The sequence below is a fragment of the Amia ocellicauda genome, chromosome 5 (genome assembly GCF_036373705.1).
Source record: "Amia ocellicauda isolate fAmiCal2 chromosome 5, fAmiCal2.hap1, whole genome shotgun sequence".
NCBI classification, from domain to species: domain Eukaryota; kingdom Metazoa; phylum Chordata; class Actinopteri; order Amiiformes; family Amiidae; genus Amia; species Amia ocellicauda.
This window is the reverse complement of record NC_089854.1, coordinates 14,966,121-14,993,583: the sequence shown is the minus strand read 5'-3', so window position 1 is coordinate 14,993,583 and position 27,463 is coordinate 14,966,121. Positions and strand designations below refer to the sequence as shown.

At 40.7% G+C, this 27,463-nt stretch overlaps 1 protein-coding gene across 1 annotated transcript; it reads right to left on the bottom strand.

Moving 5' to 3' along the window:
* Positions 1-5,004: 5,004 nt before the first annotated feature.
* Positions 5,005-10,070, bottom strand: LOC136749560 (mRNA decay activator protein ZFP36L1). The gene is made up of 2 exons (XM_066703979.1): positions 9,895-10,070; positions 5,005-7,806 (listed from the first exon to the last, which is right to left on the bottom strand). The coding sequence occupies exons 1-2, from the start codon at positions 9,946-9,948 to the stop codon at positions 6,667-6,669; spliced, it is 1,194 nt and encodes a 397-aa protein (XP_066560076.1). The 5' UTR covers positions 9,949-10,070; the 3' UTR covers positions 5,005-6,666.
* Positions 10,071-27,463: the final 17,393 nt, after the last annotated feature.

The following is a 27,463-nucleotide window of genomic DNA, read 5'->3' as shown; positions in this document are numbered from 1 at the left end:
TGAACCCGTTTGAATTTGTGCACTGCGTACCAGAGGTCAGTTCAGAAGGGCACGATATAGATAGACCAGTGTTTCGATAAGATATCAGCCAGTCACTGTCCTTGTGCTATCATGCTCGTACCAGCTGGTCCTTTCTTTATCTACACAAAGTTATTAGCACATTCTATCTCAGGACTTTATCTAGTAAATACACACAAAGTTCTGTCAGACCAGACCATACATGTGTTGTCTCTTTTTAGCGTGTACACTGAGAAACCCTGCATTCTGGTTTGCCTTCTAGATCTAAATATCATCAATGTAAGGCTTAGGACTAAAGGCTACCCCCTTGAACTGTGTGTAATGACCTAACAGAAGGAGTAAATGGCTGATTTGTTTTAAATACTTAAGACTAATCTATTAAGAAACATAATTCTTTTGGTCATTCTATATAAATATTCTGGATTTCTCTTTTTATTTTTTATTTGTGACCATTCGATACTCTAAGATGTGTGCGGTAGAACGGTTATATAGTTTTTTTATAGCTTGTTGTTCCTACCATGTATTACCCTGCCTTCTCTTCCTCTGTCTTTAGCCTTTATCGTGTGTCTAGGTGACACAGGAAGTTGTCAGACGGGGGCCGCTGTGCTGAGGAAATGTGATAATGGAAATAAAAGAGTGAGACGAGAAAAATAAAACCTGGGGTGGGCCACTGTGTAGGAAAGAGAGAAAAAAATAATACGCTAAAAATGTCATCACCTTGTTGAACATGAGAGACTCACATCTTGCCCTTAGCCAGAGCTACAGCGCATGTGACCCACTCGGAAAAGGACCAATTGCATTCTTTCACTTTCTGTCTCCCAGAATGCAATGCTGATCACACAGATTCACAATGAAAGTCACTTTCAACTCAGATTACAGATTTCAAATATTCTGGCTCAATTTGCAAGAAGTAACCTTTCAAAAATCACTCTCCAATCCTGACTTTATACATTCAGAACATTTGGGATTTCATTTGAAACAATTAGAAAACCTTGACTCAATTATTATCATCACCATCACTTTACAGATTACAAAATGGTAATGGAGTTGCTTAGTTTATAAAAGACATACTATATATGTTACAGTCTTAAAATATATCACTGATAAATAAGTAGTTTAACAATGTGTTAAATTATTGTTACAATAACGATTGTCTGAGAAACCATTTACATAAGTGTACACACACACACACACACATATATATATATATATATATATATATATATATATATATATATATATATATATATAATAGGCCTATATGTGTATATTATATATTATAAGTATGAGGGGCCATTCAATACAAAAATTATATAAATCATATACCAAAAATGATACTATATCATATACCAAGGTGGATATATCATGCAGCAGAAAACAAAAATTATATACCAGAAATCACAGACACCAAAGTCACGTGGAGAAAGTTTTGTGCAATGTGAATTATTTTTTCTGGTGTGACATTGTTTCTGGTATATGATTATTTTATTTTTGTTGCTATATATCTACTTTGGTGTATGATTTCATTTTTCTTATTGTTTAATTGAACGGCCCCTCATAATAGTGCACTAGATCACCAAAACCTCGCTGCTATGAGTAATCATGGCCACAAGATGGAGATCCTGAAAATGTACATTTACTGTAAAGTGAACTAGAAGCAAACTGAAACAATTGCAGATTTACACTGATAGCTTTGTGCTCAGCCTGAAGCTTATATAATGCCAAACACGTTATTTACTGGAAATTATGCAATGGAGGTAAATGAAAACTCAGCGCTTTGTCCGCGCATGTCCGGGACAGATTTCATTTCTAACAGGTTTCCAAAATACAAATAACTTTCCCAAAAGACATATTAATCAATGCTTGTCTGTAGTCTACATTGTACTGTTATCAGTGTTCATATTATTATAGTCATGATATTATTAGTTGCAACGGAGGTTTTATTAGCTTCTAGTTGCAACAAACATCAATAAAACATATTTTTGTTTACAAATTAAATAGCCTGACAAGAGTGACGTGCATGCGTCCCCCTTCAGACGACCTTTGACCTCTGCCAGAATTATTTAAAAATAGAAACATAACACTAATTAGCTGGGGGATATTTAATCATGTACGTATGTCCAAAACATATGTTATACCACGAAATCCTACTTTGCAATATTAGATTATTACAAAGTAGTGATCTCTAGTGATGTATTACAAATGTATATGATTTCGTAATGAATGGGTAAATAATGAAATTGAATGCCTCTACCGCACCCTTGTGGTAAAAGCAAGGCGCTGCAGCGCTACAACTTCATATATTGTTGCATTTGTACGGTTACAAAGTGCGGCTCAGATGCAATTAAATAATCGTGTATCAATTACACTTTTGGCTCTTGCAATAGTGTATCCCGAACATGAGACGGAAAGCAATGTGTGTGTTTATTGTAATATCTGCAGAAAATAGGCAATATTCACGACACCCGCAATCCAACGAGGACTAATTGATCTAAAAAGAAAACATACATTGAATAAATTCAATTAAATTCAACCATTTATATAAATACTTGAAATTGTCACTTTTAACATAAATTGTAACTATTGATAATTTACCATTGAAAGCCTTATTATAGTTTGAAAAGCAAAGATTAAAAAACACGTATAAACTGACACGTGACAAACGTTTGTATGTTTGTATTATTAATTAACTGTGTATAATTGTAAAAAAACAGCGTGTGAGTATTTTATCCACACGGTCGACCCAGGACTACATTTTGAAAGATTACCTTTCACTGTTGGCTATGCGTACAGCTATGAATTGATCAGTTTCCAGCTGAATAATTCAAAACTTTAATATGCTTTAGATGTCACTAAGCAATCTCCTCCCAAAGGAAAGTGTTTTCAGCCCGATTAGACCATAATCTTGTATTGTTCCTTTCTTCTACGTCTATAAAAACACCACATTAATCAAAGTCAGAGCAAGACCACACCATGTAAAATAGAAAAGGAAAGAACATACAATAAAACATGTTTTCTTAGACACACGTCCGGCTGCAGAAGTGAGCGCGTCGGGAGGAGCGCAGTGTGGACGCAAACTGGATCTGATCCGGATGATGCTGCAGGTGGAAACACAAACTGCATTGATTTCGCTTTCAAAGACATTCAAGTTGCTGGTGGGAAACAACCCGAATTGAATCTGTAAACGTGCAATACGCAATAATATGACTAATGCTAATAAAGATCGGATTGCCCCAGTAAGGGTGCATGCAGCAACTTCAGTCCAGACTGGGGGTCTCCACTCCTGGGACCCGTCCGGCGGCGGTACAGTACAGTCTCCCCCCGCGACCATATGTCTGACCCGCTGTCTGCATGAATGCCGCCATCTGCTCCGCTCGCACGGCTCCTGCCTATGGGAATGCCTGCGCTTTTGTGGGACATGTGAGAGAATCTCTTGGACACACAATGGTGAACTGTTTGCGGGTCCCGGCGGGTTTTAACTCTTTAATCCACAGTGCAAATCGAGAGCATCTCCCCTTTACTCCTACAGCTACAGACACGTTTCATGATCGCCTTCCTGAAGCGCACATTTGCGCGTATTGGTTCCAAAGTGCAAATTGCACTAAAAGAGCGCGACCTTTATACTTTTTCAATTAGAAAACATATGCTTCCAGACGTTTTACCAAAGTTTGTTTCAGCAAACCTATTGACCCCTCGTCTATTTAGAGTCATGGTTAAGAAGAGAAAGGACAAGAAAAAAGATCAGCTGGAGAAATGACATAACAGGAGAGGGTTAAAGGGCAGCAAATGTGTCAACACTCCCAAAGGCTGTTAATTATTTAGCAATGTTATATACATAGACAAGTTGTTCTGCTAAATTAAATATATCTGTTCTATGACTTTGTTTATTTTGAGAATATTTGAATAGCTGCTTCAGCCCGTATTAAAAGTTGTCCTTGCTTTGTCCAAACCTTTTTCTGTACTTCAAAGACTTTGTCCCCCCGCCAGAGATCAATTTAACAAGTTACACCAATAACTCAAAACGTCAAATGTATATGACTTCATGAATAGTTTATTCATGGGGAATATAACACTATTCTCCTGCTGTGCCGACGGTTATATGGCGCTTCTTTTGGGTGTGCGGTGCCGCTGGCGGGGGGTTTACTCTCTCTTTGTACGGGCTGCGCATTTGTTACTACATTTTCCTCGCTATTATACAGTTCACTAAACCAAATATAAAGTTATTCAGTCAGGCCGTGCTCATGAATAGGGACGGTTTCCTATTTCACCTCTCCCCCACCCAAAGTCATTGTAAACAGCAGATATGGGGGAAAAGGGGGGGGGAGGAATCAGAAAATCAGATAAGAGCTGGAGGTATCAACATCATGGTGGCTCTGCTTTTATTGGTATGTCAGGAACCAGAGACACAACAAAGAAACAATCCCTCTGTCCTTGAAATCAGGGCTGAAAAGCTCTAAACTCCCGACCCATCATCCCCCCCCCCATTCCCAACCCCCATCACTACCCTATCTATAAAAAAATAAAAAAAAGTTTGGGAGACTACCTAAAAAGCAGGGTCTTGGATTACTCCTTCAAGAGCATGCAGAGACAACAGGAAAGGAGAACAGTCTGTGGTCCTGGGAATAAAGAGAGGACAGTGTGATGTTATGGAGGCAGCTGCCTTTTCAAAGCTTTCCTTCAATGGGGAGCAAAACTTCAAGGGGGGGAGGAACAAGACAAGGCAAAAACAAAATTTAAAAGCACAGACCACTAACTCTGAACATGCTGGCCAGATAACAAATACATACGGGTCATAAACACAGCACAGATGTGGCCGTTTTTACTTCTACGTTTGGTCAGCGGAGACAAATAAAATTATGTGGCTAATCATGCAGCACTGCGATTGTGACACCCTGCTAGCTCTATTGTTGGGTCTCATTTCCTTTGGGACCTTCATTAGGTAATCAGGAAAACCCAGAAGCCCTTTCACTCAGAAGACGGTAAAGGTTTATTTTAAATCAATTTATTTTTCCAGATAGAGAAGAAAGTTTAGTCGTCGTGGGTTTGTTCAAACATGAACTCTTACAGAGAGAGACAACTAGTACATGTTAGATTAAAACAAAACAAAAAAAGTTTATTTGCAGTACAAAAAACAAAATAAAAAATGCAAAGAACCCAAATATATTAACTTAGTACAAACTTAACCAAACATAAAACTGAAAGTTCTCTATAAATACATTAAAATAAATAAAAAAAACTAATTAAGTTACTAAAGTTTTTTTTGTGTGTTCATTTCTTTTTTAACACTACATAGCTTGAAAAAGAATTTTATCAATCACATTCTACAAGGAGGGAAAAAAAACAATATAGGTGCCATTTATAGTTATAAAAAGGACTATTTTTGGTAGCTTAGTGGTTAGAGCATTTGAGCTACAATACATTATAATTCTAACCATATAAATAACAGGCCCATCTTTTAACATAGCACCATGAAAACAAAGCAGGCACATAGTTTCTGCTTATCAGTGATTAAAAGAAAGTCGAATACAAAATTTCATCCTACCACACAATCACAGTTTGACTTTCTTGATATTTGAAATCCATACTACTCATCTGAAATTGCTGAATCACCAAAATTAAATTAAACAACAACTGCTACATCTGTGAATGAACCAAGCCCCTTTTCCAAAAGAAAAAAAAAAACCCATCTGCTGCAGACCCTACAAACCTGTAATTGTTTAAGGCTTGGCTATAGCAATTAAGAGCCATCTCGAAACAAGTTGGGAAAATTCACAGACAGATCTCCTTTTGCAATGAGAAAACTTGTTTTATACAACTTTGGCAACATTACTCCACGACATCAGAAAACTGTAATTATGCCTCGTGCTCACATGGTAATTCCAAGAAACAGTCTCAACATTATTGAACGACTTCCAAGGCAAACGGCACCTCAGCAGACAAAACGTACAAGTTTAGGGTTTTGAAAAATTCACAAAAAGAACTTTTGTCCGCCCTAAAAGAAACAGAACGCAGGGAACACTCCTAGAGAACAGACAGGGGTGCTCCTCTGAAAGTCACAAAAAAAGGCAGCAAGATGCCCTTAAATTAATTTAAGAAATCGTATTCCTCTTTGGCATTTTTTTTCTTTTTATACTGAAACCCTTCATAGAGGATTGCTACTTCAAGGCCTCAAATTTGCAACCTGCACAGGCTTTACAAGGAACTAATGGATTCCTAGGAAACAGATTCCTTGTCTCCCACACCCACCTTCTTTTTTTTTTTCTTTTTGGAAAAGCATCATCCCAAATCACAAAATCTTTATAAAATTGTTAATTTGAAGGTAATAATAAAAAATAGAAATAGCTTTTCAATCCACCTAATTCTAGAGCAAGTCACCTGTACAGAGTTTCATATGCAAATAGCACAGTGAAAGGTTTCACCCCCTTCACTTCCTCATATTATAGCTCTATCCTACTCCCAGCTGAGCATTAAAACTAGAGCAGTTACTGAGGCATGACGCACCACAGAATACAAAATGGTAGGTATACAACAGTATACAATCCAATGTTTAAAACAATGAAAACAGAATTAAAAAGAAAAAAAAAAGACTTTCACTCTCTGGGCTTCAGGAATCTCATTCAACAAGTGTTAGTAAAGGAATGGCAACAGTTAACTGAAAAAGGCAGCGCTGCCCTCTTTGGTGAAACCCTCATCTGGGACGGACAGCTGGCTGAATATCGGCAGCCTCCTGTTGAGCCCCTCAAAGCCCGAGGACTCGGAGCCGCTGAGACTGCTGGCTGAGCTGCCGGAGCCTCCTTCGTGGTCAGAGAGGGAGGTGGAGGACAGGCTCCTCGACCCCAGGACCATGCTGGGGAAGCCGGACTGGTGCTGGCACTCTTCAGCCTTGGCCGACAGGGAGGCCTTCGCGCAGCCCTGCCCGCAGCCCTGCCCGCAGAAGGAGCAGCCGGAGTCAGTGGAGGGCAGGAACTGAGGCCCAGGCTCCGGGCCCGAGTCAGAGAAGATGGGGAAAGCGTTGTGGTCTAGGAAGGTAGGGGAGAGGAGTTCGGGGATGCCCACCGACGCTGGAGGGGAGGTGGAGGGCACCCGGGAGAGGGAGAAGGGCGGCTCCTGGGGGACGGGGGCAGAGGGGAAGCCAGAGAAGCTGACACTCTGTCTCAGGAGGGGAGGCCGGCGGCTGCGGGAGGACTGGGCCCGAGCCTGGCGCTGCTCCTCCTCAGTGTTGTGCACGAAGTGGCAGCGGGTGCCATAGGGACAGAAGCCAATGGTGTGGAAGGTGCGGCAGGGCTCCGTCTTGTATTTCGGGTGGCGGTTGAGATCGCGCAGTTCATCCGCGCCGTGGGCGAACTGACACTTGGTGCCGTACTTGCAGGTGCCGCTCTCCTCGAAAGTGCGGCACAGCTCCGTCTTGTAGCGGGAGGAGGAAGAGGACGAGGAGGAGGAAGAGGAAGAGGAGTTGGCCCCCGGGCTGGAAGGAGAGGTGGACAGCTGACGCTTGCCTTGGCTGCCATCAGAAGATGCCCACCCGAGACTGCCGGCGCTAGGCTCCACCATGCTGACCGAGCGCTCCCCCCAGAAAGACATCTTGCTCCAGCCGGATGCAGGAGGCTGCTCCATCTGCTGGCCCCACTGGTTGGACGGCAGGGTCAGAGCCTGCGAGTCGTCTGCAGGGTTGGCGGCCGTGGCTGGGAGAGTCAAAGAGCAGGCGGTCTGGGAGCGCCTGAAGCCCACTGGTTTCGCGGCCGGTGCTGAACTCTTGGGAGGATCTCGAAGGTCCAGACTGAGAAACTTCTAAAAGACACCAAATAGGGAAAAAAAACATTTAGTGAAATGAGAACGAAAGTCTAGCGCATCAGTGCAATGAGGGGCCGCAAGGCTGTCGATAGCATATGGGGTAGTTTATGAGAACAGTTCCAAGTTCTACCTTCATTGTTTACCCCACACTTAAACATATAGAACTGGGGGAGGAAATCTGAAAGCAACGGTTGGAAGACAAATTCCCACTCCAGACAAGGAACTTTCCAAATGTAGAAGACCACTTGACATTGCGTGAACCACAGATGTTATCACATATGAAGAAATTGCGATTCCTCAGGTCTTCCACTCACTGCTGCTGTATTTGATAAAGTTATGATTAAAAACTACACAAAAAGAAGGAAACCTCAGGGCCACAGTCAAACAATTCCAACAGTTGCCTTTCATTAGAACTAGGACAAAAGGGGTCAATGTTTTTCAGCAGGCATGTAGCTCTGGAATGAAGGGAACAGAGCATTGGGGAAATCTACAGATATATAATTGTATCAATGCACTCGCAAGCAAAAGAACAGTGACAATATATTTTATAAAACATTTCTGGCTCACAATACATGGATCTGGTGCAGGTTTGTACAGTCAATGCAAAACTGACTGGCTAATAAAATAAAATCTTATATTTCTTGTTTGAGTTTAATCTGGAGCTAACCATAAAAAGATGGCTAAAGAAAATAAAAATAAAACTCATTTGTATTTCAGACAGTTCAGTGGGCATAAGAACTCAATGCAGGCTTTTCGAAAACTACTTAAATGTGGTCCTAAACCGGTGAGCATATGACCCCGTCGATTTGGCGAGCCTGTGTGTGAAAGGAAGAAAGGGGGAGGCGTTACACAAAGCAGAACAACATCTGGTAAACTCGGGTATTAAGAAATCAAAGCGATTGTGCGGAGAACTGTCAGCCCAGTGAACTTTAACCCTGGCAATAGCAAAACACAGTGATGGCGAGGAGGAAGGCGGAGGTGTGTGTAAGCATGTGTAGTGGCAGGGGGGTTAGGATCATTTCAGAAAGTGTGATAACCGGTACCAAACGAAACAATTTGCGGTTACTGCTTTGCTTCCCAAATCTAGAAAGGCACACGTTTAAAAATGCACTAATCATTCCTTTCTTATTATTTACAATACAATCACAGAGGATATCATCATATATGAACACCGAAGGAAAGCTACACGTTACATGCACGACAAAGCAAAGGCCAATAAAACTAGAAAGACGGTCGGCCTATGATCTTAACATGTACCGTGCATTCAATTTACCCCCCACTGAACATTCATACAAGTGTGCATTGCGACTTCTGTTACAAGCGGCTTTGCAATACATGTCTGAATCGTGACCACAGCATCAGATACAGCGGAGTGAGGGCGCGTACATGGTGCGTACATGGTGCACACACTGCACACATTCCTACACATACAAATGCAGGGAAAGTGCGTTTCATGAAACAGATCTGCATCTACAAGCGCCGCGGTCCCACGCGTACAGCCTCGCACACACAGCCGGCGGACGTGATCGCCGCAGAAACGTGTCTGCACGGGTTTACACCAACCGCCGCCGTTCACCGAGGCTCACCGAGGCTCCAACTCAATGCAAGCACCAGGTCGAGAGGAACGACAGCGACGGTGACGAGTGTCCCGACCGATCAATGCGTCGCAATGCGTCCCCGTGGGATTTGCAATCGTGCGGTTAAACTTTTTTTGATGCACGAAAAGTTGGGAGGTGGGGAAACAATCATGCAACTTCAAATCAGTCCAGGTTTAAGACGTACATCGCGATTGTCCTACCCCGCCAATGCAATCTGCAGCTACTTCCATTTGTTTACTACTTCAGCTTTTACGCCACATGTCATTCGCGCTGCACGCAGGCCCGTCCAGCAGCAGCACGTCGTCACAGCGAGATAGGCGACAATGCAACATATTTGACGCATTAGGCTTAAAAGTGCGTAATAAACAACATCAAGACAACCATGTACTAAATACTTCGTATCAGGCATGTGCGTTGCTTCGCATTTTTTAAACATTCGTGCACTTTGTTCCTTTTTTTGTTTTTTTAACCCAAATTAAATTCTTACCTTGCACAAAACTTCGTCAAGATCAATGAATGGGGTGAAAAAGTAAGAAGGCATTTTAACCAGCCCGCTGAAGGTGCCCTTTCACCAAAACAAAACTTTTTCTCTTCCCCCCCCCTCTGATTGTATTTGTCAAGTTTCCTCTCCGCGGTTGACTGTCTCAGCCGTGCACACATGTGGTTTTAATGGGAACGCTGCTCGCAGGCCACGCCTCCCTCCGCTTACACCGATTCCGCTGCTGCTTGTTTGTGCGCATGCTCCGCCTCCGGTGACGTAGGTGCGGGGACGTGTGTACTGCTTGAACGGATTGCAAGTCGAAGTTGCAGTGACGCATCCCATCTCCAATTCGTATAAATGTACACGTTTGCAATGAATTTCGTTCTCAAAAAGTCGAAAGACAATAGCGAAAAGCATTAGACAAAAGGAAACGTATTTATGCATAAGCTTCCGCCGTGAAAAATACTGTGAGACGTTTTGAGTGCGTATTTCTAAATAATGCATAACCGTAAATAGCTTAAAATAGTATAATGCATTTCTTATTACTTCAAACTCTTATAAGACTAGACAACATAATAAGCTATGTTGTTTGCATGGTTTTACCTCACTACAGAACTTGCATTGTTTTTTAACACTTTTGAATTGCAAATGTATTGAATTGATGAATAGATAAAATCGGCTTTTATGCATAAACACTACTACCAGTAGTAATAATAATGCAATGTATATTGTAAACATAGGAAGTCGCAGTTAATTGTTGAGTCACCTTACAATAACTACCTGTATGGATGTACTGGGGGGAACACGGACATAATACAAAGGTATTTCGTTATTTGTGTTTAAAACACCCACAGTCATAACCATTACATTTTACTGAGATTCAAAATACCTGCAGGTACAGTTCGCAGAGCTATAAAACAAATAAAGAGACTATGCCATTCACGGTCCAGAGATGATCATTTGCACCTGTTTCAGAATTGCCCCCCATTCCGCCAGTGTAGGACCCCGGTCTCAGACAGTCAAAACACTGGCGCATCTTCTATTGTTGCAGACTGCCTCCTATTCACAGCTACGCATTGACTTCGAAAATGCATGATGTTTCACACGTTCAAACGTTTTGTTCTTTTTATATTCACGATGTTTAGTCACATCGTTAACATGTTGTTTGAAACGGGAGATGAGCTGGAGTCAGAGGCGTGGACGGGTCGGGGGATGGGACACTGCCCAGCCCAACTGTAACTTTGATGATCCCCGCCTTTTGCAAATACAGCAGAATAGGTCTAGGAATGGAAAAATAGACTGGGTAGGTAGGCCTACTACTAACTTAAAAAACAGCATATTTCTAGGAGTATTAATTAAAACAACCATCATACTGTTTGTTCGTTTTCGTAAAAGGTGTAATAAACCAATACACAAACGAATATACAACCTTTAGTCACACAGAAACAAGATAGTATCATTTTACTTGCATGTATCCATCACACGTTTGAATAAGTGTTGGACTACAAATTAAATACTGCCATAAGGCTGTTTTTCCCTTATGTATGGTGTGTATGCATGATCTCTGACAGGCCTGTACATGTTACTGTGAAATACTGAAAAACCAGGTAGCCTATGCAAATCAGCACAGAACAAGATTCACTACTACAAAATAGGGTTGGACTGTCTGTGTCAGAACATGGGCCTAGATCACTAAATAATGAAGTAATCCTGACAGCAGTTTATGTGCCAACAATGATGTAATCTCTTTGAATTGTCCATGCAGGAAAATTATCCACTTTATCAATGAGGCGTTGACACCTGAGTCTAGAGAAGCAGATGTGCCCAACATTTTCAGATACTAAAAGGAAGGGGGGTGGGGATGAGACACTGACCGATCAACACCAAAAGCCACTATCAGACTTTCCAGTATAAACAGAGGCAGGGTTTCCAGGGAAGGGGGGGTGGGGAGGGTTCTTTGATTGAAAGCAAAGGTGCCGAGAGAGTGCTTCCTGAAAGTTGGATGTGAAATGTTAAAAAACGCTATATTCTTTGATGGCTGGTGACTGGCCAGGCTCTACTCAAGTTGACAGGAGCTCTGCGAAAAAGATAAACAAACATCAAAAACAGTGGATAAGGTGTTATCACGCAAGTGTAACAACTCCAGTCAGTGTGGCCAGACACCATTAAGAGGTGCTGTTGGAGTCCAAGAGATCTGAGCTTTCCTGGGAACTGCAGCCAGCCCCTTGTGGTCTCAGTGCAAAATGCAGGGAGTCCTAAATGGTTGACATTTGTAGCAGCAGCTGTTTTCCTGATGTAATAACATTCATTTCTAGTTTGCAACAATCAAAATAGCAGCAGGGTGATAGAAGGGTATGTCACATTCTGCTAAATGAGGCTTGATCTGATCATTTTAAATTACTTTTATAATTCACAATTGTGTACGTCACTACCATAATCACCTTTGGGAGCCCCTATTGTGACTTACTAATCATCATGCTTCATTTCAAAGTAAATTAACTTGGAAAATACATTGCATAAACAATATGAAAATTAGTGGTGACTAATGCCAAATAATAAGATGCATGTAGGTTTACTTAATAACTACTCAGAAGTACAAGAGAAGGTTGTAGCAAACCTTTTCCCCCTTTATTGATTTAGAACCATAGACCAAATTGGCAGTGTTAAAGAGTCTGCATTAGTTCTATTTCAGACATGGTGTCTTATCCATCTGATAACACTGTTGAGGTTGTTGTTTTTTGTTTGTTCAGATCAACATTGACACCACAATTATACAAGCAAAGATTCCTTTTAAGTGAATTTCAGAACAATTTAATTTGACTAGACTACTGTTTCCCAATCCTTTCAAGCCTAAGTCACACATACTTAACATACAATTTGGAGCAGCACGCCGGGAACTTCCTCCCACCCACTCACTCCATAAAGCTGAATTAAAAACTTACCTTCTTTGAGAAACATGAGCATGTCATGATAAACCCCAAATGTTTACTTCTGTCAGGATTTCTTATCAAGTTATTTTTATTTTATTTTTGTGCATTTCCAAACATACTGTGGGAAATCCTAAATAACAAAAACAAATACTAGGCTAAGTTTTAATTAAGGTCAGGTAAACTACTGGTGTAATGCAGTGGTGTACAGTGTAAGGTCTCTCAATGTATTGCAATGCAATTTCACAGTTCAGAATAGCGTTTCTGAATATTATTTAGCCCTAGGGCTGATAAAATGTTATATCTGTACTAAGTGAAGATTTGGTTAACAAAATTTTCACAATACAAATAAATAGAAAATCTGAAATTAGAAAATGTGACCTAGCTACGTTTTAATTAGGGATATATATATATATATATATATATATATATATATATATGAAGGTAGGAATGGTTGTTTAGAGTTTATTTGTTTAAGTAATTTAGATACATTATGCACAGTGACCAAATTAGGGTAACGCTTTGGTCCGGGTTAGGGTGAGAGTCTTTCAGTAAAGTGAGGGTTGCTTTTCTGCTGACTTAACGGTGTAAATTTGTATGAGCCTAGCTTGAAATGTTGGTGTTGGATAGAGCTGGCTTTTAGGTATAGATAGGTAACCTCTTTATTGCAGTAATACATTGTATCAATCCTAATTGTGTCCAGAATTGTAAGTTTGTTCTTATTCATAATTATATTTTTCGTATGTGCGACCTGTATGCTACATCACATTTACTGGGATACACTAGACTCTATCCCAAGACAACATCCCACCCCTGTGCCTAGGCTAAAACCTCAAGTAGAGAACAGCGTGTTTTTCGACCCACAGACATAGCTAAAATTCCTGCGATCCACTGCGATCCAGTCTGAACTACAGAAACCCAGTAAAACAAACTCTATAAATAACATGATAATATTGCAAAAGATTGAGGGAAAAGCACAAATCTAGGCATTTCAAATACTGAGGTCTAACCACCCTGTTTGTAGACAAGGTTTCTGGAAATGGAAAAGGAGAAGCATTCACTATACAAGAAGTAAGACCAGAAGAAATATACAGCACGGGACACTGGGAAGAAGTAAGAGGCCTGCATTATGATCTTGTTAGATTTCCCTATATTTCCCTTTCCCTTCTCATTGAAAGGAGGTAGTCATTTCATCACCAGGAGCAGAAGGAGCTTGTTAGTGCACTGAAGATTTGCTTTCTCATTCTACGTTGAGCTGGGCACTAACAAGGCACCTTCTTTTGTTGATGATGGGGGTTGGTGGGGAGTCTCAAAGGGAGGAAAGAGGGGCAGGGAGCAAAATGTCATCACACTAAGAGGCTTGTTGTGACACAAGAGCACTTAAGATGTAGCTGACATAAGCGTTCATATTGTAGACTTCTACATTTACCAGCAACATAACCTTAGCAAGCAAAAGAGGGAGGGAAGGAGAGAGAGAAAGAGAGAGACCTCGATGTTTTGTCAGCTGCTTAATTGTTTGAGCTGCATTGCAACTCCGAAAATAATTAAAAGTACTTTGTGGTTGGGAAGGTGGCCAGGACTTGTGAGGAGAAAGATTTTGTTGAAGATTGCTTTTCAGTCTTGCAATAATAATGAACCACACTGAATATCACAGCCACACAGACTATTTCCTTTGACTATTATAACAAGCAGCTTTCAGTGTTTTAAAAAGCATGGCCACCCAAAGCTTATTTGTTTAATGGAGACCCTACTTTATGTGCAGTAGTATAGGTATGTTTTAGACAGTGTGATTAATTTGAACAGAAACAAATCCAATTTCATTTAACACTTTTTGAATTATTTTTTTAAAACTGATGTCACCTCCTTTGTTGAAGACATTGTTTGAGCAAGGACTGATTCGTTTTTGGGTGTCTTTCCAGACTCAATAAAATGTTAAGAAGTAGTTTTCATTGAGGATGAAAGAGTAGACTGAAGTGAGACGGTGACTATTGAAAAGTTTGGACAGTTGCTGTAAGAGACTAATATCCTATGTATTCATAGAGGTCAACATCCTTCCAAAACAGCCTGGGTATGAAAAATAGTTGTCAATTAACCATCAAAAACCAAATCTGTCTTTTTGGGTTTGTGTATGTTCCTTAATATTTAAACCCCAACGTTATGTTTCAAATCCCAAGAGAAGATCATGAAGATTTAAGAAACCTCTTCATTGTGAAGTTATGTCTTCCAAACCCAGCTGTCAACACGTTGGACAGCTGCATTATCTTGTCCAAAAAAAGGAATGTTTCAGATGCGTTTTTATCCCCTATCACCTCAGGTATAGCCGCAGGAATTGGGATACTTAAAAGCGCCAGGGATGGTTCTGGTGTGAACATCTTATTGCACAGAATGGGTCTGGTGGAGCGTGACAGATACAAACACCTTCCAACCCAAGTCTTCAGATATCGGCTCTGGCACCGGAGATCCCGGACGACTTCAAGCACTGTTTATTTAAAGACAATTAGAGTGTGGTAAACAGACATTTGGCAGTTTGTTTTGGGAAGGCTGAAGAGGTATTAACCGACTCCCCCCCGCTTCCCCAATGTGATGCACTGGAGGAGAGAGCTCTAGGGCTGGGGGAAGGGCGCTCCCTTGTGTTTTCTTACCTACTTAGCTTGGCCTGGGGAATAGGAGGTTTACACTTGATAACAAAAGTTCCTCTTTTGACACTCCCTCCCTCCCACTGGATCCAAAACAGAGGAGTCTGAAGGGAGAAAGGGAGTGGGGAGGGGGTCGGGGTCAGACTGTTTGGAACACAGTGTGTTGACTCAAACCCATACCCAAATCCCCGGTCCCAACAAAGAAAAGAGAGTCTGTGAAGAGTTGCGATGACAGATGTGTTATGGTTTAAGCCATGCGGAGCAATGTAAAAGTCACTTGAGTCGTCCTGGGACCACAACACAGTACAATCCTTGCTATTGTCTTTAATTTGGGTGGCTGACCCCTTGGTCCAAACAATATGCATGCAATCAGGACAATGTAAATCTTAAAAAAAAAGAGATGTACCAATACCATAGAACAATTCAAAAAGCTAGGCAGCAGAGCAACGCATAGCATGAAGTAACTGCAACTATAATGCATCTGAATAGAGTGTGTGTAGAGCTATAAATTGAACAAAAGGGGCTTGTGATCTGATCGTCTGCAGAGGGCTGTTCAAAGTAGCGCAGATAACAGTTTATAGGTTGCAAAGTAGAGAGATGATAAGTAGAGCAATCCTGTTGGTCTCTTGTAAAATTTATTATTCTGGGAAAGCTGCAATATTAACCCGTAGAGTAGGAGTGGGTAGGGTTGGCATTAAGAGTAAGTGGAACTTTATTTTTCTTACAGGGTCAGAGGATCGAAAACATATGTGCTAAAGGTGGGTGTAACCCCTTTAGTACTTCAAAGTGTCTGATTTTAAAAGCCTGGAAACATGCACCAGGTTACTGTTAGCCAGGAGTGTGTTTGTGCCCCTTTGTTGGAAGAGACATTAAAATCCAAAGACGCAAATCTATGACTCACACGGGCTCTCCTCGAAAATCAAGACACAAAATTGCACACAAGGCACATATTTCTTTTGACTTTCGAGATACAAACAAACAGAAAAGCCACATGTACATAACTACACTCCGCTGCCAGCTAATTTTAGTCATCTCTTCACATCCAGCCCATAAGTTGTAACAAGACAGACGTCAGAATATTGCATCACTGTTCATTTAAGGCATTTGGAATGGTTAATGAGGTAGAGGATAGTCGACTATGTCTGCTACTCAAGAGCAGTGGTTAAATGCCAGATTGTTCTAACTGATATTAAACTGAAGCTTTGACGTGGTTCAGTAAGATTCGCCTCCCAGTTAAGCATGCGTTCTTAAAACGCCACCAAATAGTTTTGGTCATGATCTCAACCTAAAGGAAGGATATCCATGTTTTCATTTAAACTCGAAGCAGCTTCCTGCACGGCAAGGGAGCTGCACTTTGAAATATTTGATCGCCTTGACATGGGTTTAAATCCCTGACCTAGTTGGTAAGGATACTTTTGCGCACACACACAATATTGAATGCCGTTGTGGTGCTTGGCTCACACTGGAGAGAGAGGGGGAAAAAAAAACTTGAACAAGAACAGGATGTATCAGGTCACCAAACATTTTAAGGGTGATCAGGGAAAATGTACTGAAATCTGGTGTTTTTTCTTCCTCTTGTTAGTGTGCAGAAGTGTGGAGGGCCCAAATATATATATTTATATAAATAAATACAGCAATCTGGAAACATTTCCCTCCCCCCCGTTAACTCTTTCCATGCAGGTTTCCTGAAGAAATGCTCAAAACACTCATCCTAAAACTGTATCATTGTATATTCCTGTAACGTCTGGATTAGTAAGGTTACTAAAGTTTTAGGAAATATGTGATTCAAGCTCCAACAACATTACAAACTAATAAGGCAGCAACCAAATATGCTGAAAAATAGAATCACTTTCAGAGATCTAGAGTTACTCAACCAGCAAACATCTACACGTGGAAAACAAGGAGTTTTAGACCCAAAAGATCACAGGATCAAATCAAAATTTTCCAAACCATGCAGCCAACATTGCACTCTCGACTTTCTCGACATAACCAGGATTGCTCAATTACTAAAGACCTCTGCCAGGTGGGTCCCTGTAGACTGAATATTGCTGGTTTGAATCAAGGCTGATATATCAGACAATCTAGATAGGAGATTGCACCACAGAAATTGACTGTCTGATATAATTTTCTGAAGCAAGAAAACAAAACTAATGAATATGAAATACTTTAATTTAAAGAATTATACACTTTAAGCTGAACCTACTGGCAGATCATCTTTTGCATTTTTTTTTTTTATCGACTCAATGCAGTGGTGGATGGTGCGTCTACTCAGATACAAGTTTTAAGTCGCTGTTATGTTGATGGAGTCCAATCATGGATGCATTAAGATGCCATTGCATTTAGAATCACTTAATAAATAAAACACTGTGATTGTTAGATAGTCTGTGATTTGGTTTTGGTGTTGTTTTCTTGACACATTTGACCCTTTTATCTCACACTAAAGGTGACCCGCAAAACCTCTATAGACTCCAGTTGCTGACCTTAAAGAGAACAAAAGGTGGCAAGATATATTTTTACCTCCCTCAAAACACACAAAACCATGATGCTTTGGGAAAACTGGCTCACCTGCCCAAATAAGCAGGACAATTTTTAAGGTTTTAAGGTTTAAGGCCCAGAACTCCTAAATATATTTAAAGCCACTTCAGCAAAAAAAAAAAAAAAAAAAAAAAAAAAAAATTATATATATATACTTATGCTTAAGGGCGATAGTTAAACAGTACAACTTGGTTTGGTATTTTGTTGGGACCAGGTAATTTTCCAGTGCTTGGGGGTGGAGGTATGATTTACAGAGTGAATGGATGGGGGTTGTGTTTACCTTACATTTCCAGTGTCAGGGTTTGCTCTGCTCACATTTCAGCCCTTATAATGTGGTTTTCATTAGAGCCTCATTCACTTACAAGTCATTCCGGGATATGACGGAATCTGGCTTGCTTAAAATGTTTAACTTTGGTTGATTTTTTATTTTTTCCTTCACACTTAAAAAAAAAAGTCCTCAATGTGTCTTCTGCTAACAGGTTTGACCTGGGTTACCAAAAAGCCTTCCCAAAGGGAAGGGATTAGCTGAGGTTTATTTACGACATTTTTTAATGTCAACGTATTTAGGACCCGATGGAATCCAATGTGTTGCTTTTGCTCAGAAAGGGAGGTCATTTCTGATGCTAATTGTAATTCATTCTTTTTTTAAATAGTCATCAAAAATACATATCAGGCCAATTAAGAACTAAGTGAATTGCGAATTAAGAACCTGGCCTGTGATCCTTAAGAGAAAACTCTGTGTATTTGTAAGCTCTGGCCTTTGACTTAAGGACTCCTGCCACAGATTTCATGCTGCCATTTGGTGAGGACGTCCACACCAGTGTGCCTGGCCGAATTGTTTGGCCTCCCAGCGGTGGGTCTGTTTTAAATTAATTTGCAGGTGAGTGGCTGCACACCCTTTGGCGTTATCTCACTGTGGGGAACAGTGGGGCAACAGGGGGGAGGAGGGGGTGTGTGTGTGTGTTGGTGGGGTAGGGGGGGTGGAGTAGCGAGGGTGTTTTTCTTTCCATGCTAATGCCTATTTGTCCTCATTAGGGATAATTAATGGGGAGCCTCATGTGGATCAGAGCGTAGAGCCAGCAGAAGTTAAAGCATTAATTCAGGTCAAACTGTCGACACATTGCCTTGGTCCCAGTGCCTGAAAATAACTGTACAACTCGCATTCATACCTGGTTTTTCATTCCCTCTTTCAGTTGGGAAGCACTTTTCCAGATGCTTGGGCTTTCCGTTCTTGAAAATGGGCTCCATTTTAGCATTTCTTTCGCTCCATGCATTATTTGCTTGGGGGTAAACCATACAAGTTTTGGTTTTGCTGTGTGAACTTTTTAAAATACATTTTGCTTCTGCCTTTCATCTAAATTGAAAATGTTAATAACATCTAAAGTAGCCTCAAAACGGGGCTGCACTCCTTTTGACGCTTTCGGAGGAAAAAGTTTCCATTGTGGTTTTGCTAAGCTTTAATAATCCCTTTAGTTACACTTCTCTGCAACAATTATTAAAAAAGAAAAAAGGGAAAGTTTAATCTACAAAGGATGATTTCATCCTACAGAGGATGATTAGGAAATGAATCCAGTGCAAACTTTCCTTAGAAGAACGCGCAAACGCTCGGTTTAACATATTCAAACCTCATCTCTAGTACATTCAAGTTCAAAACAGAATCAATTTATTTCCTCCAAGTGGGTTCACAAGGTATTCAGACACTTTTGACATAAAGGCAATTCAATCCTTCAAAATAATAATCTTTCAATCAATTTCCTCAGTGGTTCTTTCTGAGTGACATGAGACTTGTTCATGGGTTTGTGTGTTTGGTTATTAATGCGTCATTACCATGCATGCTCATTTCAAAAGATATGTCTTACTATGACTTATTTGTACCTACCACGTCAATATAGTAATACACAATCAGGCCTGAAATCCAACAAATGACAGTTGCACTCACAAAGCACACACAGCTAATTAATAACTGTATTTCCACTACATCCTGCACTACTTTTACCTTGCCTTGTTATGCTTTGGTATGGCTTTACCAAACTTTCACAGTGCTTAAATTCACTAGACTATGACAATACTGTTGTACACTTTAACCACTGTAAATGACTGCATTATCATAGTAGCAATAAATAGGCAGAGCACAACAAAATCACAGTTAAGCATAATGTTAAAGCAAAAGGTATAGGAGTATGATCATAATATATATTGAAAAAGTTCATAATGGCAATTGAAATATTTCAGATGTTTGCAGACTCATTGTGTACTATAATAACCGTTTTGTTCTGTTCAGTTCCCAGCCAGATTTGCCCCTTTTGAATGTTTTCTTTCCATGACGTTCCTACCAGTTCCCGATTGCCTCCCAAAGAAGTTTGCAGCCCTGCCTCCTAATGTGGCCAAGCTGCATCTGGAATTCATTTCTGTTTCGCAAAGTAACGCCCGGCTGAAACCTGCAGTTCCCAGATGTTAATGAAACCATTCCTTTACAAAGAATGAAAGCCAAGCCTTTGCTTGCTGACCATATAAGGCACTGTATCATACATTTTTCTGCTCATTGGGAATGGAAATAATATGCCAAGTCATGGAAATCAGTGACGTATTGAATGTGCATCTGTGGATTTCACTTACAGACTTCTCGTATCTCAATCCATAGTTATTCATCTGTAACATTTCGATAAGCACACAAATTATATTACATTCAATGTAGTTTATAACAGTAAGACCCAACTACAACCTAGAGGTTATATAAGGATATAATTCTTATTATTATGTATTTCTACCAATACATTGTATTGCTGTTGTGTATCGATTCATTTATCATATGCAAGATTATGGTCTTTCCTAATGTATACATAAATAAGTGAAACAAATGAGACGTTTTCCAATGACAATGAAACCCAACAAAATTAATCATTGATCGGGGGGGTTAAAGGAGAGGGTGGGGTTTTCTAGGAGCTTTTTCTAGGGCTTCATTACATTGTCTTGACTACAATTGAATAGAGGATAGAGAAATGAGTCTCGCAAAACCAACAAAACACACAGGAAAAAAAGAAAGATTTGGTAAGAGTGTTTTTGTAGGTTAACAAAACTGCACCAATCCATTTTAAAGGAAGTGAAAAAGAAAAAAAACATTCTGTCTTTCAGTACCTTTAAAATAGGTGGTGAGTCAGCAGCAGTATTAGATGTATTTAGCAATCTGAGCTTCGGGTTATGCCAAGAGCAGGTAATTGACAACAGGTGAGAACTTTTACACAGGCAAGCCACAACACCACCCCACTGCCTCAGTCACTCTGCATGGCATGGGATGGGCCTGCTACTAGAAACAGGTGCTCTGTGTTGAAAACAGACCCCCACTCCGCCCCACACCCTCTTCCCTGAGGGGAAAGGGAGGTTGTGTATGAGTGTGGATATATATTTGTGTGTTTGTGTGTGTGTTTGTGTGTTGGGGAGGGTTAGACTCCGCATACACTGCTACACCCCACAAAGCGGGCCAGGAATGAAGTTTCTCAGAAAGAGAAAGAAAAAGAAAAGAACCAAAATCACACCAACAGAGAACACAATGGGAAGCTTGTGGACAAGAGTCACTGTCAACAGCACTAAGTCTGAGGACAATAGAGGGCTTTGCACCTTATCAGGCTTGTCTGGTGGTAGGGAGCTTATTGATCTAAGAGTCTCAGCAAGGTGTTTCTCCAAAGAAGCCTGGAAACCAGAGTCTTAGCATAGCCATAATGCGCATCCACTGCTACCATGGGGACCAATGAATGTGCTATAAATGAGTTTATCTATCTATGTCTATCCATCAATATTTCAATTAGAGCTAGTACTAGAGCATGCAATTTGGATTGGGTTAACTAGGTGAACATTTTCCTGCATATTATGCAATTTATTTTGTATAAAACACGTCTTGGCAACTGAATACGATCAACAGCTGAGTATATTTGATAGATGTCTTTGCTTTCTCAACACAAATGGCTGATTAGTCATTATACATTGTTGCTGCCCATTCTGAATTTTAATTAAAACTGGTTAAAACTAGTCAGTCTGACAGAAGATGACAGTTGGGCGGATTCAACTGGGCGTGGCAAAACATTGTTTTTGCCTTTTTCTTCCAAAAGGCTCCAATCAGTTCAAAAGCAATCATTTCCATCTGATAAAATGAATACAACATTAGCCAAAAAATAAACTAAGGCAGTGTTTGTTCAAATTTGTAACAGGCAAAAAAATAAAACACCAACAATTTCACTTTCTTAATACTGTAGAGCATCTGACTAAAACTAGCAAACTGCATCCTGATCAGAAGTAAAGATAAGAGAGGTCACTTGAAGATTCTTCCTTCACACTACAGGCCTTTATGAGTCACACAGTAAAGACTGTCACAGTGCTGTGCATCCTGACTGAAAATAGCTGTAGATGGTATCAGATTATTATTTTTTTCAGTACTTCAGACACTGATGGTATGAACTTGGCTGACTGGTCATTTATTGGTTCTTTAGAAACACTTAAAAAATTCAAAACATTCCCCAACTGGAAAAACATGCCATATTTCTTTACATTTCCCCCTCCATTGGTCCATTTACAACATTACCTACAACAGCAAAATTACCAATACAGCACAGCACAGCACTGATGTTTTGCTTAGGGTCCCAAATCAGAGTGTCCTGGCTGCCCTGAATTTATGGGGCATGATGGGTATAGCAGATGGTGCTGTCATTGGCCCCACACCATGCACGTGCTTTTGAGTGTGTGGACCTTTTTAAGCAGGGCAAGGAGGACTTTGAATGTGACCTCTGCTTCAGTCATGGCTGGCCTCCCTCCTTACTGGCCTTTGAAAGCATCCCCAGGGTCCAGCCCTTACCCCAGGGTCTTCAACCCTTCGTGCTATACAGAAAGTTTAAAAAAATCGACTTTAAATCATCCAACTTTGAAACAAGATTTGGAAGCATTTCCTTTTTGATCAATTGAAACAAAGTTTTGGTGAATTCAGGGACTTAAAGATTATATTTGACAATCTTCAAGGATACCACCTTCCCCCAGACCTCAAGCACCTCAATCGAATAACTGATCAATAACTCACATGCGCTTGAGGTTGGTAATATAGAGGGACATATAAAAAGAACCTGAATTGGTGATGTCAAGGACCAGCATTCTACACACTGCCAGATAAAAGGTGCTGTATTCTGGATAGGTTCCTGCTTTGACATACCCATGTTATGAATATCTGGACAAAAAAGCTGCAAACAATTAATTTTGAATTATAGGCACTCCTCTCCGCTTCAGAGACCTAGTAGAATAGTTACTTCAACCTGGATGGAGGCCCGATTCATGCTGATGCAGCACTGCCTTGCACAAGCATTGGGGCACATTACATCAAACATTGAATGCAAATTCCAGGAGGGTCACTTAATGTTTGTCAGTGGCTGATGGTTTCTACTCAATACAAAGCCAACATCAAGTTCAGGGTTTTGGGTCGTGCAGATTTTCAATGGGTAGATGGGTCCCATAGGTTTTAATCTTTGTTTCTAAGCCCAGAGAAGCTAGGAATCTGAGATCAGGGGATAGAGAGGGGATAGGGGTAGGTCGATGGGAAGATTAGCTTCAGGTGTAAGGTGGTGTAAAAGCAATGACTTCAATGGAGTGTTAAAAATAACATGGATTATCTAAGTCTTGCATCAGTGTGATGACAAATCAGGGAGATGGGGTTTCACAAGAAAAAAACAAGAAGGAAAAGATCCCCAAAAGGTACGAAGGGGTTAGTACATTATCAGTGAAGAACTCTTGTACAGACCTGTACCTACACTTCCGCTTTAAAACCTAACTACCAGTGGTGAGGTAGGAATCAAAGCATTTAAAAAAGTCATATCAACATTGAATAATCTTAGTGGTGAACAGTGCAAAGATTTCATAAAGTATATCACCCAATAAGCAAGAGGCAAAGAACATTTTCATTGTACTTTTGTTGACATTGCTAGTTTGTACATTTGTATCCAAAGATCTCCTTCAGGACAGTCAAGTACGTTCCTTGGAAATTCCAGCAGTTTAATGCTGTTACGTCATCACGCTGTATTACAGTGAAGTGAAGGCACAGGTACCGACAGAGCTGTAACTGAGTGTTAACAGATCTCTTGCAGTTTGAGTTACAACCATCTGGCTCCCACCTAATGTGGAAAGAAAGTGGGGAAAGGGGGAAAAGAAAGTGTCCTGCTATTCTCTTCATCCTAAAAGTGCTGAGCAAAAAAAAAAAAAAAAAGCCTGCATTTCTTTAGCCCTCCTAAGGCTAGTTGTATTTTTCTACTTTGCCCCACAGGAAGGCTCTTTTTGCAGTAGGTACAGCTCCCCACAGAGTGCCTATCTCGCCTTTACATCAGGCAGTTTTCAAAGCCTATCCTGCCTGCCTCCTTTATGGCTGGCCTTTAATAGCTATTCAAAAGCATGGAAATGTGCGCAGGGATCTGAAAAAAAAAAAAAAAAAACACACACACACACACAAAAAAAAAAACACTACATACATACAAAACCCCATTCACTGGCGTAAGACACAGAACAGTTATGGCGGTAAAGGATTTGCTAAGTGCCTGGAGTTGTTAGGCTTCGGCTAAACATCTGCTCTGTGCAAAACAGCAAAGGCATTCCCCCCCCCCCCATCCCCGTCCTTCCTTTTCACCAAATCCCATCCAATCAGAATAAAAAGAAAAAAAAAGAAAAAACTTGGGGAGTCGCTAATGGGATTCTGCCAGTTCAAGACGCCGATGCAGGATTTCCAACGCCTGGGCTAATGCGATGGGATTTTTTTCCTTCTTTTTGTTCTCCGCTCTATCAAAGGGGCCTGCCTGGCTTTAGAAAGAGCTTGGGAGAGGAGAAAAACAAGAGTAATCCCAGTGGTAAAAAAAAAGTTAGCAAGACAGGCTGAAAGGATCTCAATCTGCGGCGCTCAGAGAGAAGACAGGCGAAGGGGTAGCTCCTAAAAGAGGTTTCAAAAGCATAGAAAGGGACATACTATAGCGAGCAGATCTCAACTAGAAACGCGTAGATTTGGGTGTGAGTCGGTGTGTGTGTGTTTGAATCTATTCTCTTCCAAATAGATTCAAACACACATACACACACTCAAAAACCTATTTAGAAAGCAATACATCTGATTTGATACTCAAACTTTCAATCCAGATACAAAGTGAAGTGCACAGATTGTGGAGACTCCAGCTACTGTTCTTTCATACCAAGAATAAAGTTAGAGGAAAGTATGTTGGGCTCTGGGGTGGGGGGCAGGGGACAGGGAACTCCAGTTAAAATCTCAGGGAAAAGTAATGCTTCTCATTTTGAATCTCTGCCATGAGTTTAATATATGAAAGCGCAGGTACTTGCAGAAGCATGGCGTATAGATGACCCCCAGTGATCAGCAGCTAAAGTGCACTGTTAGTAAGGGGGCTTTTTCTTATGTTTTTCTTAACTGGGCTGAATGAAGGCTGATTGATTAGTGGACGGGGGCAGAGGAGAGGGGAAAGGGGGGGAAGGCTGTTGTCGTGAGTGTGCAGGTCAGAAGAAGGTTGGTCTCCTACTGCCTTGGGCTGCCTCTGTCATCTTTAATCATCTCCTGATGCTTCTACCCCCACCCCCCTAAAATCAGAGAGAGAAAGAGAAGGATGGGATCAGCTTGTGCTTACTGACAGCAGTGCCTTAAGGTGGGGGGAGGGGAGTGTGGAATCAGATTTCACACCCAGAAAACCAGCAGTAGATTCACGGAGCCTGCACAGACAGTGAATGGATCCTGGGGGTAATACAGCATCACACAAAAAGCAACAGGCACAATTCACAAGACTTTGCACTTTGTAATAGTTTCAAATAAACTGGAGCAGGTCATGACTGATGACTAGCATGACCAACAATGCAGGCTTATGATTACGTGTTTTTTGTGTGTGTATTATATCTTTTTTAACTACTTATTACCCTCTTAATACGTCAAACATATAAACTTTTTATATATTCATGTTACATATGTTTGTTAAACAGTTAAAAGTGCTGAATATATTTCTGTCCAAAAGTGAGTTCTTTGCAGTCATCTGTGAACACTGAAATAATAGCAGCTTTATTTATTGACATTATTGGGCGTTTCAAGTAATGACACGTTTGTTGTTTTTTATAACCAAGATAACCGGAAAGTACAGTTTAATCTAGTTTGGTTGCAACAATTACTTTAATTAATTTTAAGAATCCTAAAATAAAATAAAAACACCCATAAAGGAAAGTAATGTATGTGCGATACAAATTCCAAAGCAGAAGGGATCTTGTCTGTTTTTATACGGCTTTGCCTGCACCCAGCAACAACAAAGCAATATATTTGAAATGCCAGGCTATTTTCCCCTCTGTAACTTTTTATGGGGACTCAAAGATGAGCTTTAATTGGGAGTTCAGCCCTCACAATAAAGTAAGGCTTTTCGCTGAAAAAGTGCTTCCAACTCCAGCTGTAAAACCAGCACAGCAGCCCTTCTATATTACTGTTTACTATCAGCTGTACTTGTTTACTAAATGAGGACTCCAGATTATTTATAATTCTTCATAAGTGCTCATAATTATTGCAGAGCCTTTAATAAGGTGATAAAGCCCCCTGCAAGACCGTGAAATGCTGTCTGAACAGCTTCAAAATCCAAACCAGGCCCAAAATCTAATCCCCAGGCTCTATTTTTATTCCCCCCTGAAGACACTTCACTGATAATCTGGTTATTACTTTGATTTGTGGACCCTGAGGGAGGCAGAGGCTGGTTTCTGAAGCCCTCCCCGCCCCCTGCCCCCCCCCCCCACCCCCTGCCCCCAGCCTGGGGTAAGTCAGATGGGACATGGGTCCAGACATGTGGCAGTAATTATAGATCAACAAACTGCCTGCATGCCATTCCAGTCTTGAATTTTATCAGGCTTACTTTATACTCATGGAGGCGAATCTTGTAAAGCACTTGGTTAATAGTTTTTGGTAGTTTTAATTGCCTCACACACAAACCACAACCCGCTTGGGTAGGATTGCTCTGGCTGTCCAGTTCAGCCAGATAAAAGCCTGGTTTGATTTCCTCACACTCCCAAGTCTCGCCTGCAATACGTGAGCATGCTGCCATGAGTCATCCATGTTCTTGAACATATCCAGGGACGTTTTGTACAAAATACATTGCAGGGATTACCTTGCATAACGGTCACATAATGTCCTGGAAGTGTTTGAGGTGGATTATCCTTCAAGTTTGGGATATTTCTATTCCGGATCACTGTAAATTTACCTACTTTGGAAGTTTCTCAGTGGTTGTCCATTTCTCTATCCGTTTGCTTCCATTCTGGAAGTGCCCTGGTGCAATCAAGAGCAGAGAGTTGTTTATGCAATAAAAACAAAACAAAAAACCAGCCAAATAAACTGAAGGGCTGGGGTAATGTGAGCTGTGAATGTTTGAAGCATTACGCAAATTTCAATGTTTCAACAGAGCATACAATCTGGAACAAACTCCCCAGCGATGTGGTAAG